At 41.5% G+C, this 13,507-nt stretch overlaps 1 protein-coding gene across 2 annotated transcripts in view; it reads right to left on the minus strand.

The window, feature by feature from the left end:
• Window positions 1-13,507, minus strand: part of RC3H1 (ring finger and CCCH-type domains 1) — a 105,347-nt gene that overhangs the window by 22,433 nt on the left and 69,407 nt on the right. For both annotated transcript variants that reach the window (XM_077825436.1, XM_077825435.1), the window contains exons 6-11: window positions 12,748-12,948; window positions 11,998-12,130; window positions 7,963-8,081; window positions 6,134-6,246; window positions 2,029-2,310; window positions 1,505-1,722 (exon numbers count right to left, since the gene is read on the minus strand). In XM_077825436.1, coding sequence (XP_077681562.1) covers window positions 1,505-1,722; window positions 2,029-2,310; window positions 6,134-6,246; window positions 7,963-8,081; window positions 11,998-12,130; window positions 12,748-12,948 — 1,066 coding nt within the window. The remainder of the gene's footprint in view (window positions 1-1,504; window positions 1,723-2,028; window positions 2,311-6,133; window positions 6,247-7,962; window positions 8,082-11,997; window positions 12,131-12,747; window positions 12,949-13,507) is intronic.

Raw genomic sequence — 13,507 nt, forward strand, 5'->3', positions numbered from 1 at the left:
GCTCTCTTGAGCCTAGACCACAACTGGGCCCAAAGACTATAATTCCCACAATTTTTCAGAAGAAACTTATCAGGTGTCCCTCCAAGTTCACATGAGTGATCTTGCCAGTCAGTGACTAGCACTGTTCTGGGCACAAGTAGCCTGAGCAACGTTTTTCAAGAAGCCCTAGCAGGAAGACCTTAAAAATGGGGAAATGCAGCACAGTTGGTGGCTGATCGGGGAGAACAGACCTCCGGTCCCCAGCCGCTGGAGAAAGGGCTGACTGAAGGCAGGAGCTCCTCAGACAGCTGCTGCTCAGTAGCCTCGCCCTGAAGGAAGGAAGGGAGGGCAGGCCTGAGGCAAACTGCCCTTTTGTGTGGATTATCCTGCTGTATGTGTCTTTGAACTCAGTTGAGGGTCCATTACTCAACAAGAGCATCCCAGCAGGAGAGAGCCTTTCCACAATCATGGGATAATTGTGTGGGTTAATTCCCCCTTTTTCTGTTAACTGACAATGCTGGAAGGGCTGGAATATCTGGGGCTAAAATGGAGGGTGGAGCCTCTTAGCACTGGAACTGGCATGGGGGAAAAAAACCCTGGACTTTACAGAGCAGTGTCCCATATGTAAACAAAGGGGTCATGATCAAATTTTGTGGATTGCTCAGGTTTCCCACTTGCATATGAAGTAAAATATTATACATTTTAATTTGTTGGTTTGGGTATCTTGCTTTTATTCTTCCTTCTCTTTCCTTTCTAAAACCATATTGCACTCCTTTCATCTCTTTCCCCCTCACACTAATTTTCCCTTCCTTATTTCTACTTCTCCTCAGCCTGACTCATGTTCAATCATGAGAATCCGCTCTTCAAACAAGTACTTCCTTCTCTTATCCTTACCATCTCCATCAGTCTCTTCCTCCCCCAGAACTGCCCTTCTGTTCTCTTTTCAAAACTATACCTATGGCTTCCACTCCTTGTCCACATTCATCACTCTGCTGCAAATATTTCTGCAGAAGCCATGAACCTTTCATCTGAGTACCTCAAAATATTTTAACATGAATGAAGTTTTATAAACACCCTGACTGGGTAGGTACTGTTCCCATTTTCCACAATACCTTGTGATCTTCACTTCATCTCATCCACTTTTTTAATGTGGCAAAAGAGACTTTATGATGCTGGATAAGCGTAAACTTAACAAAAACCAGAAGAGTGAGTTCTCATTTAAGGGCACAAAATCCCCTCTGGATGTGACTGGCTGAATGCTATCGCATAAGAAATTTATTATTTCGGCTGAAAAAATTTCTACCACTAAAGTACACCTTTTCTCCATGCTGGACTTCCATTTTACTATGCTGTTAGCACATTAACCATTTATCCTTCATGCTCCCACAGGAAAACCCAAAATTGAAGAGGTTAAATCACTGGTGAGTGGGGGAGCACAGGCAAAGAACCAATATGGGGAGGTGGGGAAGGAGGGGGGGGAGAAAAGAGAGGGGAGGGAAAAAAAGACTGATCCCAACACTCTTACCTTGTGGATAAGGTGACGGCTCAAATGGTGGGGCAGCTCCTCTAGGATCCTGATAAAACACATCTGCTTGTTGAGCAGGATACAACTGTGATCCTCGTGATACCATTTGGGGTTGCTTGGAAAAAGACATTGGAGGCAGGTCTGTTGGTCCTCTCTGGGGCACAGGGTGGGGGTTCACTGGTAAGGCAGAAATAGAGCTCTTGGGGACAGACTCCAGCCTAAAGTAGAAGGAAGACATCAATCATGATTAGGCTACATCATACAGCTTGATGTGCTTTCAATACTGAACATGACTAAACACTGTATGATTTCAAAGCTCCATCTTTTGATGGCTCTCACCACTTTTCCTTATAAAAAGCAGGAAGTAAAGCATCTTTTTTTTCCTAGGCCATTTTTAATCACTAAAAGGTGCAAGGCAGGAAAATTGTTGTTTCGTTTCTAGAATGGATTTACTGTCCCTTATATTTCCTCCATCACACATTTACACAAACGACACTTCGAACAATAGTTAGGAAGATCCGTACAAGTCAGGAGGGGATCCAGGAGCACTGCTGCTCAGGTGGTCGATCTTCCCTGGCTTCAGAGCAGAATCATAGCCGGAGTCGGTCCCTCGGGAGATAAGCTGCGTCACTGTGCTGCCTGTAGACACAATTCCATTCGGCAAGGCAGAGGATTTTCTACTGGGCAAGTCCACTGCCCCTTCATCCGAGAGGATAGCTGCTGAAGGCAGGCCCACCTCATTTAGCTGGCCCAAGGAGGCACTCAGGGGTCTTCTGGGAACCAGGCGTTTGTTCATTTTACGAAATCTTCAGAAAAAGAAATCACACACCAAAAAATGAAACAAGAAACTAGAAGGAGTTGGGTTTCAAGATTTTTCACATAGGTGCTACAGAAAGAGCTTCAATTTTTAATTCAAGCTTCCTGAAGCTTTGCCAGAAATTTATTGCTAATATCTGGTGGACTGGAGTTTCTTGGTGCTATTTGAACAAAATGTTAGCAAAATGTTTTCTTTCAGAAGAATGAGTATGTATACTACATATTCAGCAAAGATTATGTGCCTATATTAAGACGCAAAAAAAGTTGTAATGCAATATTAAGGATAGGTTTTTTTAAATGACAAAGTGTTCCAGGGATTTCAGAATTAAGATTTCCACAGTAAACTGAACTTGGTTCTCTCTTTGCATATATACATTACAAGAATAGGGTCTTCGTTTACATGGGAACAACATACATTCAGGTGTTCAAAATACTACATCTGTGCAGTTACGGTTTTAGGAAAAGGGTCACAATAGACAATATACAATCTAATTTATTTACACAGCATTACTGAATGAAAAAATACAGGGGAAAAGAACCACTTTCTTCTATCCTACTATTTGCATAATAGGTCACTTCTCTCAGTGTTGTGTGATCACATTTTATTTTAGAACATTTGCAAAATATGCTGAGGCCCCAAAGTGCATGCACAATATTCAACACACAATTTGCACTGCAAAATAAACTGAGTGATTTCTTAAGATTCAAAGATAAAAATCCCAATCTCCCCACCCTCAAATAAATCTAACTCCACTTCCTCTGGAAAAAAGCCTGAGCAAATATGAGCTTTATATGTGTGCCCTGAAAAACAGCAGACTAGAACTCTGTTGGACCAGCCCAGAGCGAATTCCAGGTGAATGCCCTTTACTAAAGATATCCTGGCATCAGCTCAGTTATTAAAATCTGGAGGTGTGTTAGCTTAAACACAACAACTGGTCTCTACTATTTGGACTGAACAATAAGAATTTCCTACAAAGGCAGACTCAAAAACTTAAAAGGATTTTATAAATCAAAACCAGCACCTTGAATGGCACCCAAAAGCAAAATCAGAAGCTAATGCAGACTCAACACTGCAGCCAAGATTGCAAGAAATGCCACTGAAAAAAGTGGACAGCTGCATTCTGCCCTAGGAAGTTTTCTCAGAGGTCTTCAGATGTAGGTGCAAGCACAGCACAATAGTAATCCAATCTAGAGGTGATAAGGGCACAGGTAACGCTGCTGAAGTTTGCATTGAGAAGAACAGTTGTAGTTTTGCCAAGCTTAGATTTAAAAAAAAAAAAAAAAAAAGCACCGTTTGTTGTTACTACTAATCCATTCAAAAGCAGGTGAGGATCCATCAGGACCGAAAGAACGCACAGATCACTAACAGAAGGCAGGCCCAAACCCTTCTAATCAAGGGAACATACATCAACTTTTCCATCTCCTCTGGCTGTAACTCAACCCTCTGCCAGCCATCATCACGAAGGTCTCATCTGGGTTAAAACTTCAGCCAGACAGCCCCAATTTCATCTAGACAGGGAATGTAGTGTACATCATTTGGATATGATGAAAAGGAGCTGTAGAACAGTCTCATTAGCACACAAAGCACTGCAGGCTGGAACACCTCATGTTCCCAACAGTCTCACGCATATTCAGCAAAATATGACAGAATGGATCCTTGTGGCACATCACATGAGAAAGCCTTCAAGAAGAAGAAAAGCAGTTGCACAATACCACCCTCTGGTGGTATTTTTTTCGCTCAGAGGAAAAAGCCATTCAGGCAGTCCCATGAATCCCTGTTGTAGTCTGCAAATATACCAAGTCTCAAAGGCACCTAATATACTTGAAACATGGACACTTGGTCTTTGCCTACTGCCAGAGAGGATAATCCACTAATGAAACCAGGGTGCTGACTATCTCATAAGCCATTGTGAAACCAAGTTTGGAATGGGCCCACAGAAGCCTGAGGACTCCAGGCATTACCAGAGCTGCTTCACTACAACTTTCCTCTAAAAAGAAAGGCTACACAGGAGACAATCAGCAAGAGGCAGTTAGTTTCTTGAGCAGGTCTCTAGCAAGAGTTCATTTAAGATATGCTGACACCTTGCTTCTCTCTTTTAGGAAAGCACTGACCCTCTAATTCTAATAATGAATCAAATAGCTCTTCACTGGAGTTCAGCAGAAGGGAAAGGCACAGATCAGAAACACAGCTCAAAGTTATCCAGCCACCTTTAGAACTTCAGTGAGCACACAATTTGAAACTCAAGATGAGATGACATTTTCCCCCTCCCAAAAACAGAACTACTGCCACTGAAGCTGCCAATTGAGTCTGGATACAATAGATGCCACCTTCAAAACACCTGGAAATAACAGCACATATACTCAACTGTTTCAGAGCTGGGGTAACCTGGATTCACCAGAATACCAACGGTCTAGAACAGCTTTTCCAATCAGTACTTTATGGACACCACAGTGAAGGAAAAGAAAACTGTTTCCATCACAATGACGGCATAGGACTTTTACTAATTATGTGTCATAGCTGATCAAACTACATGAGATATCCACATCTGGTATGTTAGCCTCTTCCCTGTTTCACCTATCAAAGTTCATCTATATATCATGACAACCTGTGAGGATGACAGGTAGAGCCATGGTTAGGAGTAGAGGAGAACACGCAGTTGAAGATAATTAGGTTCCAAACCCTGAGTACAGTGTTCTATCAAGCTGTAAAGCATTCCCTCCCAAAGAGATCTTATTCTAATGTATAAGAGGGCACAACTGTGGTTCATTAATTTTATACAATCAAAATGTGGCATTTTTTCCTCTCTCCTTTTTAATTTTAAAGAGAAAATTAAAACATGACCATGAAGTAACATTTCTGAATATCCGAACTGGTATTTCTCAAAGTTAAAAAAGGTAACCTTTGGGCTGAGAACACTCATGAGTAATTTCAGCCCAAAATGCAAAAGTTTTGAGAAATAAGCCATATAAAATATAAATTTTGAACTATAGAATGAAATTCTAATCTTTAAAAGCATCATCACTGCTTAGCTTTTAAAAAGTCCAAAAAAACCCCAACCTGAGACATTTAGACCAACACAATTCTGCTCTTTCAAATATTCAGCTCTCTCTAAAACTACAGCTTCTATAATTTATTTATCCCAAGATTCACTTGCACAGATGGCATTTCATTATGTTGTTAACATTAGCTTTCCTGGTTTATAAGCCACTGTGTAAATGACAAGTTCAACAGAGTTACTGTTGCAAGAAGAGAGCTCTGAGCAAGGTTAACCCTCAGTTTCAAGCTCTTCAAGGTAGTGTAAAAGCTTGAGGTACAAGACCAAGAAAGAGCTGAAGATTTGAAGGATTATCAGCTCCAACCTTCCTCTCTCACCTGATTATAAAATTGAGGTAACGAGCAAAACACTTGGGAACAGTCAAAGCAGCGCACTTTGGAAGTATGTTTAAAATCAGGAAGAAAAACAATGCACTAAGTTTCAGAGTAGCAGTCGTGTTAGTCTGTATCAGCAAAAAGAAAAGGAGTACTTGTGGCACCTTAGAGATTAACAAATTTGTTAGTCTCTAAGGTGCCACAAGTACTCCTTTTCTTAATGCACTAAGTATGCTTGTTACAGGATTTTTAACTGTTCATAGCTGTATTACTGCCAAACAAGGCAAAGCGAGTTTAAGAAAGCACCAGAAAAACTTCTTAACTGGTAAAACACACCCACCCACCACCCTTCCTCATTCTCACAATTCTGATAAATGGCTTCCATTGATAATGGCAGGGGAAAAAAGACAAGGAAAGGTTTTCACTATACAAGGCACTCTTACTTTTCTAATTCCTCCTGCGAATGTGCGAAGGTGCAGCTGGCTCCACGGGGACACCCTCCTCTCTGCTTCATGTCTCGGCACATATACGTCTTATACTTGCTGTGTTGAGGAGGCTATGAAGAGTAAAGACAACAAAATAAGGCACTTGAGTATAAATTAATGCACAGAATTAACCAAGAGGGTACTTTAGACTACCATGCTCTCAACAAAATAGGACGTTCAAAGTGAATAATTATTGACAAAATTTATTCAGAGATGACTGCAGGGTGAGATAAGCAATTGAAGGACTTGTGTGTATGATAATTTGATACGACTGTACACTGTACTCAGGATTAGGTACTATGTCAGCAGATCCAGTGCCAGATTTAAAGGACTCATCCATATCAGTGATTACATAAGCAAAACTATTTACTGAGGCTGGATTGGAACAGCCTGTGGGTTCAGATAACAAGCAAGTGTGGACAAAACATTACTGGCAGTTCTGAGCTTGGTGTCTCTTTTCACATTATTAAAAAAACACTTAGTAATCACAGATTGAGTGTTGGGGCTAAAACACCATCAAGTACCGTGGAAGCTACCATCATTGAAGCAAGCCAGAATTTCACAATGAGGGCAGAAAACTTGCTAAATTAACACCCATACCCAAATACCTAACTGATTTTAATGTTAATCTACATTAATCTTAGTTATCTTAAAATGGCCATTTTTACTTAGCAGGCAAAGGGAAAGGGTTCTTCAAAGCCTGCAGAAAATTCAACAAGCTGTTTTTGCGTTACAGATTAACAAGTTATCCCATACTTGAAATTTTACCAGTTTAACACTTTACTTGAGTCTCCCTCTATCTCAAAATGGCCCATTACTACCCCCTTTGAACTTCACATATTAGTTACCTCTCACTGAAAATTCCTGTGCTGGCTGTATCTGAACAACATAGTGGTTGATAAATAAAAATTAAATTATTTTTGGGTGAACATTTTGGGAGCCAATCTTGGTCCCATGGAGGTCAGTGGGATTTTGAAGTTCCCCATCACCACTATTTACTTCAAAGGGAACTGAATAGTGCATGGGGTATGTGAGCATGTTGCCCTCTACTGGCTAGTTGTACGTAAGAAAAAATGGAAGGAAATGTCTATCAGACATGAGCAACAGAGGTCTGCTAGCTATGTGGCACACCCCTGCTTTTTGGGAGGTAGGAGGATTTGGTTTCTTGTCCCAGCTGTGCATGAAAACTATGGCTAGCTGATGGCGTCCACACAAAGGCTGTAGTTACAATCCCATTCTAATGCTAACTTTGATCCCCCTTGCAGCTCCTTGCTTTAAAGACTGAGGTTTGGTAAATTATGTGATAGGTAACAACACTGTTTAGCTACCTCAGTTAGTTCTTGAAACAAAGGTTTTCAGTTTGGGGATATATAATAGCACTTCCCTCGAGTTCCAAGTGTTAAGCTTTACAGAACCATTACAAGCAAGTAATACTGGTATCGCGTCCCTCAAAAGGTGCTACCTCATGTGTGAAATATGCCAGTTTTTAAAAAAAGCAACATTGGCACAAAGATTTTTTTTTTTTTTGGAAAGGGGTTTGCTATTGATTTCCCTGTAGCTTCAGATGGATTAGATTTTCTTCTCTTCATCCTGATCTACTGTGCAAAGATGTGTGAGATGATTGCCTGCTGAGGACAATACTCACGAGGCACTACAACGAGACTCCCAAACTAGTTTTATTGAAGTATATTTGAAGCCAGGTCACATACAAATAAATCTGTGCCATTTGCTCCAACCAAAGTTTAGAGGCTAATAGTTTCCCAGATTCCTAATGTTCCAGTCTTTACCTGCTGCTGATCTGTTCCTTTCTTGCTGTGATTCTGAATGTAATCAACTAGTCCATGTACCACTGTCCTCACAGCAACTAATCCATTTTCTAGTTGTTCCCATGTTGGGGGTGGGGCATCTGCAGCATTCACAAGAAACAGAACATTTCTTACAATTAAAATTAAGGTGTTTCCACAACTAGTTATCAAGAATATTTCAATGTTAAAAAACCCAAAATACACAAAAATCTAAGTAGCAAACCTCAAGGAGCGCTTTACCAGGAATCAACAAAAAAAAAACGCTCGGAGTCTCTGTATTGATCATTTAAAGAACGAAAATTACAATGTCAGAGAACTGAGCTGCACAACAAGTTACATAAAATCAGCAAGCCAGTATCTGGCATGTTAGAAAAAAAAAAAATTCAGGAAACACTCGTGCTTTAGTTCCTAGTTCAGCTTTGACAGACTGACAAGTAAAATCACTGCACATATTTTGATTTTGACAGTACTATAGAAACTTGACAAGCACACAAGTCTTTTGCACAGAAAATACTTGATCAAAGTCTTTGTTTTCACACCACTCTTTTGTACAACTCATTTTAAAAATGCTGCACCAAAACACATTGGTTTAATATATCTAACTGTGACGGAACAGCTCTGACGTACGTTAGTGTTTGGTGCATTGGAAGTGGATTGTTTTTGGAAGCAGGGTCTTTTCTACAGGACAAGGCCTGTCCTCCAGATGCATGATACCTCCGCAAGGCCCTATATCACACAGACATTATTTTAGGCAATATTATCTACAAAAGCCAACATTACCCTAGATCACGCGGTTCCCAAACTTCTTATTGAGTACACCCTTCTAGATCTACCAGCTGCCTGCATACTCCTACCCTTCTCATCACTGATATTTTGTATTCTTCTTAACACTACTGCTCTTTAGCCATTTGTCCATATTTCACTGTTACGTACAAATATAGTGCGACAGGGTCAGGCCAGATGGCTATAGGAGAGTAATAGAAGGCAGATATATTAGCCCCAGGCTAAGTAGGTCCCTTTTCCCTGGGTAAGGTAACAGGGAAGGTTCCAGAACAATCAGGAACCTTCTGGAGACTATTAAGACAGGCTGATTAGAAAACCTGCAGCCAATCAAGAAGCTGCTAGGATCAATTAAGGCAGGCTAATCAGGGCACCTGAATTTTAAAAAGGAGCTCACTTCAGTTTGTGGTGTGCATGTGAGGAGTTGGGAGCAAGAGGCACTAGGAGCTGAGAGTGAGAACGCGGACTGTTGGAGGACTGAGGTGTACAAGCATTATCAGACACAAGGAGGAAGGTCCTATGGTGAAGATAAAGAAGGTGTTGGGAGGCGGCCATGGGGAAGGAGCCCAGGGAGTTGTAGCTGTCACACAGCGGTTCCAGGAGGCACAGCTGCATTCCACAGGGCCCTGGGCTGGAACCCGGAGTAAAGGGCGGGCCCGGGTTCCCCCCAAATCCTCTTAACTCCTGGTCAGACACAGGAGGAGTCGACCTGGACTGTGAATTCTGAAAAACGGCCAAGCTGAGGGCTGCCGTGAAGCTCCAAGGCGAGCAAATCCGCCAATAAGCGCAAGACCCACCAAGGCAGAGCAAGAACTTGGTCACAATAGTTATAGTGCAACGTATACAATCAGAAAAAACACCCAAACCCTGATTAAGCTCTGATTTCAGTTAGACTGGACAGTTGCTGGGCAACTGAGCCCGTGCTGTACGGTGAATGGAGGTGAGAGCTCTGTACATCAGCATCTCTGTATCTGCGTTCTCTTGAAGTAAATTACAGTAGAACCTCAGAGTTATGAACACGAGAATTATGAACTGACCAGTCAACACACGTCATTTGGAATTAAAAGTACGCAATCATCCTGCAGCAGAGACCAAAAAAAAAAAGAAGCAAATATGGTACAGTACCAAGTTAAAAGTAAACTACTAAAAATAAAGGGAAAGTTTAAAAAAGATTTGACAAGGTAAGGAAACTTTTTGTGCTTGTGTAACTTAAACGGAGATGGTTAAAAGCAGCATTTTTCTTCTGCATAGTAGTTTCAAAGCTGTATTAAGTCAATGTTCGGTTACAAACTTTTGAAAGAACAACTTTTTGTTCAAAGTTATGAACATTTCAGAGACACTAACAACCTCCATTTCCAGTGTTCATAACCAAGGTTCTACTGTATTGTATTTTATATAAAATTCCCACAATTTTAAAGCTTAATCTGAGTAGCCTATTATGAAAATGCAATAAATAAATTAAAACCCACCATTACATAGTTTTTCCTGCATTATCCCCCCTCCCTCCCAAGATGTCTCACGAACACCCCCCCGCCCGGGATACACTTACCACAGTTTGGGAACCCCTGTCCTAGATCATCTAGAGAGGCACTCATTGTAAAACACCACAAGTTACTCACTCTCTCTCTCCCCCAGATGCGAAACAATACAACTCCACAAATCAACCACTATTTAATACATGACAGAATCAGTAACTATGGGCCATCAGCCAGAATAGATATTTATTCTTTTATCTGGTTGATTACTCTTCCAGCTATTTAACCTAATCCAGCAGAAGATAATACCACTGGGTGCAAGCGCACGCACACAGCGCCTTGAATCAGTGGATCTCAAAGTGCTCTACATACACTGAGTCTCAAAATCTATTACACCCATCAAATCTTTAATTTATTAGACACCTTCTAGCTCATATATTTATGAAAAATGTAAGTTGGGTCCAGGCACATCATCAAGGTAAGTCTAGATCCATTGAAGACTCATCTGCTGGGTAAAAGGAGGGGCACTGATGACTCCATCTCCTATAATCAGCCTCTGTCTAGTAGGTATCTGATACATTTGAAGTTCTGCCCTCCTGTAGTTCCAGAAAGTGAAAAACACATTTCTGTCCTTTCTCCCTGCCCCAGAGTTGGAAGCAGGCAGGGGGAAGATCTGATATTCTCCCCCGCACCCTACCTGGGTGCTTTAAAGGGGAGGATTTCCATGACCAATACTCCTGCAGTCACCTTATGTTATTTTGTTATTCTCTCCTCAATTCTCTTCTGTGTCTTAGTTTTCTCAAGTAGCAGCAGCTGCCACTGCCCAGAACACTGCCATGGTACTTGATAGTTCCAGTGTTGCCAGGGATTAAATAGCAGCAATGCTGTCAAATTCACTCTATTCTTCTTTCCCACAGGTGTAAACAGCAGTAGCAGAGCTCTTTGGTAGATTCAGGAAGAAAGCACTGCATTTTTGGTTGCTAAGCACTGACTGGTCCATATTTTGAAGGTTCTGTTTGCAACCATAAGAGTCAACTTTACAAACAACCAAAACCCCTTATCAATTCCTGTAGTAATAGATAGCTTAGGCCTCCACACTCACTGGGGAAAGCTTCCCACTCATCACTAGTGAGTAGATTTAAGGTTATACATTTTATTGTACAGGTGGGTAGAGCAGTCTTCAGCCACATGAGCCTAGGTTCGCCTCACAGGTACCCACCTAACCTCTACCATTTATTTTCTCCTCTCCTCTCCAATCCACTTCCCTTCCCCTCAAGTTCCCTCTCCAATCTGCCTTTTCTTCTGCCTTCCCCACAACTTGGATTCCCCTTCCCAGTCCCTACTTTCTTTCTCCCCACTTCCTTTCCCCTGAAGGGTTCCCTCTTCCATTCTGTGATCTTGGAGGACTTCAGCCATTCAAAATTTCTGAGTAGCCAGCAAAATGGCATGACACTTCCCACAATAAACAAACTGCTTGTCTATCTAGCCTGACCTTTACCTACTCTGTGTAGTTCCAAAGTATTAGGATTAAGATTCCTCAATAATTCTTTCATGGAAAATGCCTTCTGATTTAAAAAAACGATAAAAAAGAAAGTGTGTAGTCCAAAATTCTGAGAACCTACCACTGTAGAGAATATTCAAGACGAAAACAAACCTCTCGGGAAAAATTCAAGACACAGAGTTTTTGATTCAACAGCTAATACAGTAATTATTCCGTTAAAGCAGACACTACTATGACCTTACAAGATGCTAACAGGTTTACCTGGACTAGGGTCAATATTTGCCAAGAGCTCTAGGTGAGGTCGCAGCCTGTTCAGGTTGGCTGGGTCTCCAGTCCTCTGGAGAGCAATGGTTAGTTCTTGAACACTCTGTGCAAATGAGGCTGGGGTCTGCAACTTAAAAAATTGTAACAATTAACTTTCTACAGGCAAGGCAGCCCTCACTGCTTCTGCAGGCTGCTCCACTAGGTCACAGAGTCAATTTCCAATTGTTTCATTTCATTTTCACCCAAGATGATTTCTTCACCATGTGCTCCCCTTTCTTCAATACGAAAGACTATACCTCAACCAAAGATATACCAGAGGCTTTGGTTCTCCCTGGATGTTTTAAGCCATTTATATTCCAGTAGCATCCAGTGACACCAACAAGAATTGGAGCTCCATTGTGCTAGACCTCTCCTAAAGGCCCACAGCTTTCTTTGGCCTCCAGACCAAGAAGTTTGCAATCTAATTTAACTTAAGTGTAATAAAGAAAAGAAAGGAAGGTGGGGGATGGATGACAAGGTAACAGTAATAAGAATTCTTTCTAGCTACCACCTCTATTGGAAGTGGATTAACTATGATGATGGGAGAACTTCCATCACTGTAGTGAGTAGATACACTGAAGTGCTCCAGCTGTACCACTGTAACATTTCAAATGTAGAATAGCCCTTCATCGACTCACGACGAGGTATTCGGTTACAAAACAGTTGGGGAAGAGAACAGATGGTTGGGCTGATTTGAGGTGGCTTTACCTTGTCAATGATGGACTGCATGTGGGATTTGTGGGACTGGTCTCCATATAGCAGCGAGGACCACTGATCCGGTGCAATGCGTAAACCTGCTTCCATGGCAATCTGCACAATCTGGGAATCATGTTCCCTTCGCAGAGCTTCATAGGTACGGAACTCCTCCTTCAACTGCATCAGGGAGGAGTCCTCATCACGTTTAGTCACCTGAAGGGGAAAACGTTGCCCATTACAATGAGCCAGGTATAAATCAGATGGCAGTGCCAAACTCAGAGCAAATACATTCTTAGATGAGTACCAAGTTTCCTCCTCCCAAAATAGTATTAATATCACAATGCTACACAGTAAACACCAACAAATGAGAATGGTTTCTCCTGACTAATAAGGGATAAGCTTTCCTATATTCATATACTGAAATGCTATGGAATACATTAACTCAGATGTATAGATCAGTGACTTGAAGCCTGATTCCAGATGTTAGAGAGAGAAGCATTGCATTCTAGATTTTTACACTGGTACCCATCACCATGGTGCCTGAGTTCCCTCACTTCATCATGGAAATCTTTCACCAGCAGCAACAACGCAATACAATTTCAGTTTAGTCTCTTTTCACTGTAACTTCATTTTGGTGAATTTTTGTGCAAAGAATGGACATACTATAAAAACATGGTGTCAGCAACAGCATAGGCTTCCCTTATGCAGCTCTACCAGTGAATCTCACCTTTGATGTGCAGCACCCCACACTAGTTCAATCCTAACCACCATA

This window comes from Eretmochelys imbricata, chromosome 8, assembly GCF_965152235.1.
Source record: "Eretmochelys imbricata isolate rEreImb1 chromosome 8, rEreImb1.hap1, whole genome shotgun sequence".
Lineage (NCBI taxonomy): Eukaryota > Metazoa > Chordata > Testudines > Cheloniidae > Eretmochelys > Eretmochelys imbricata.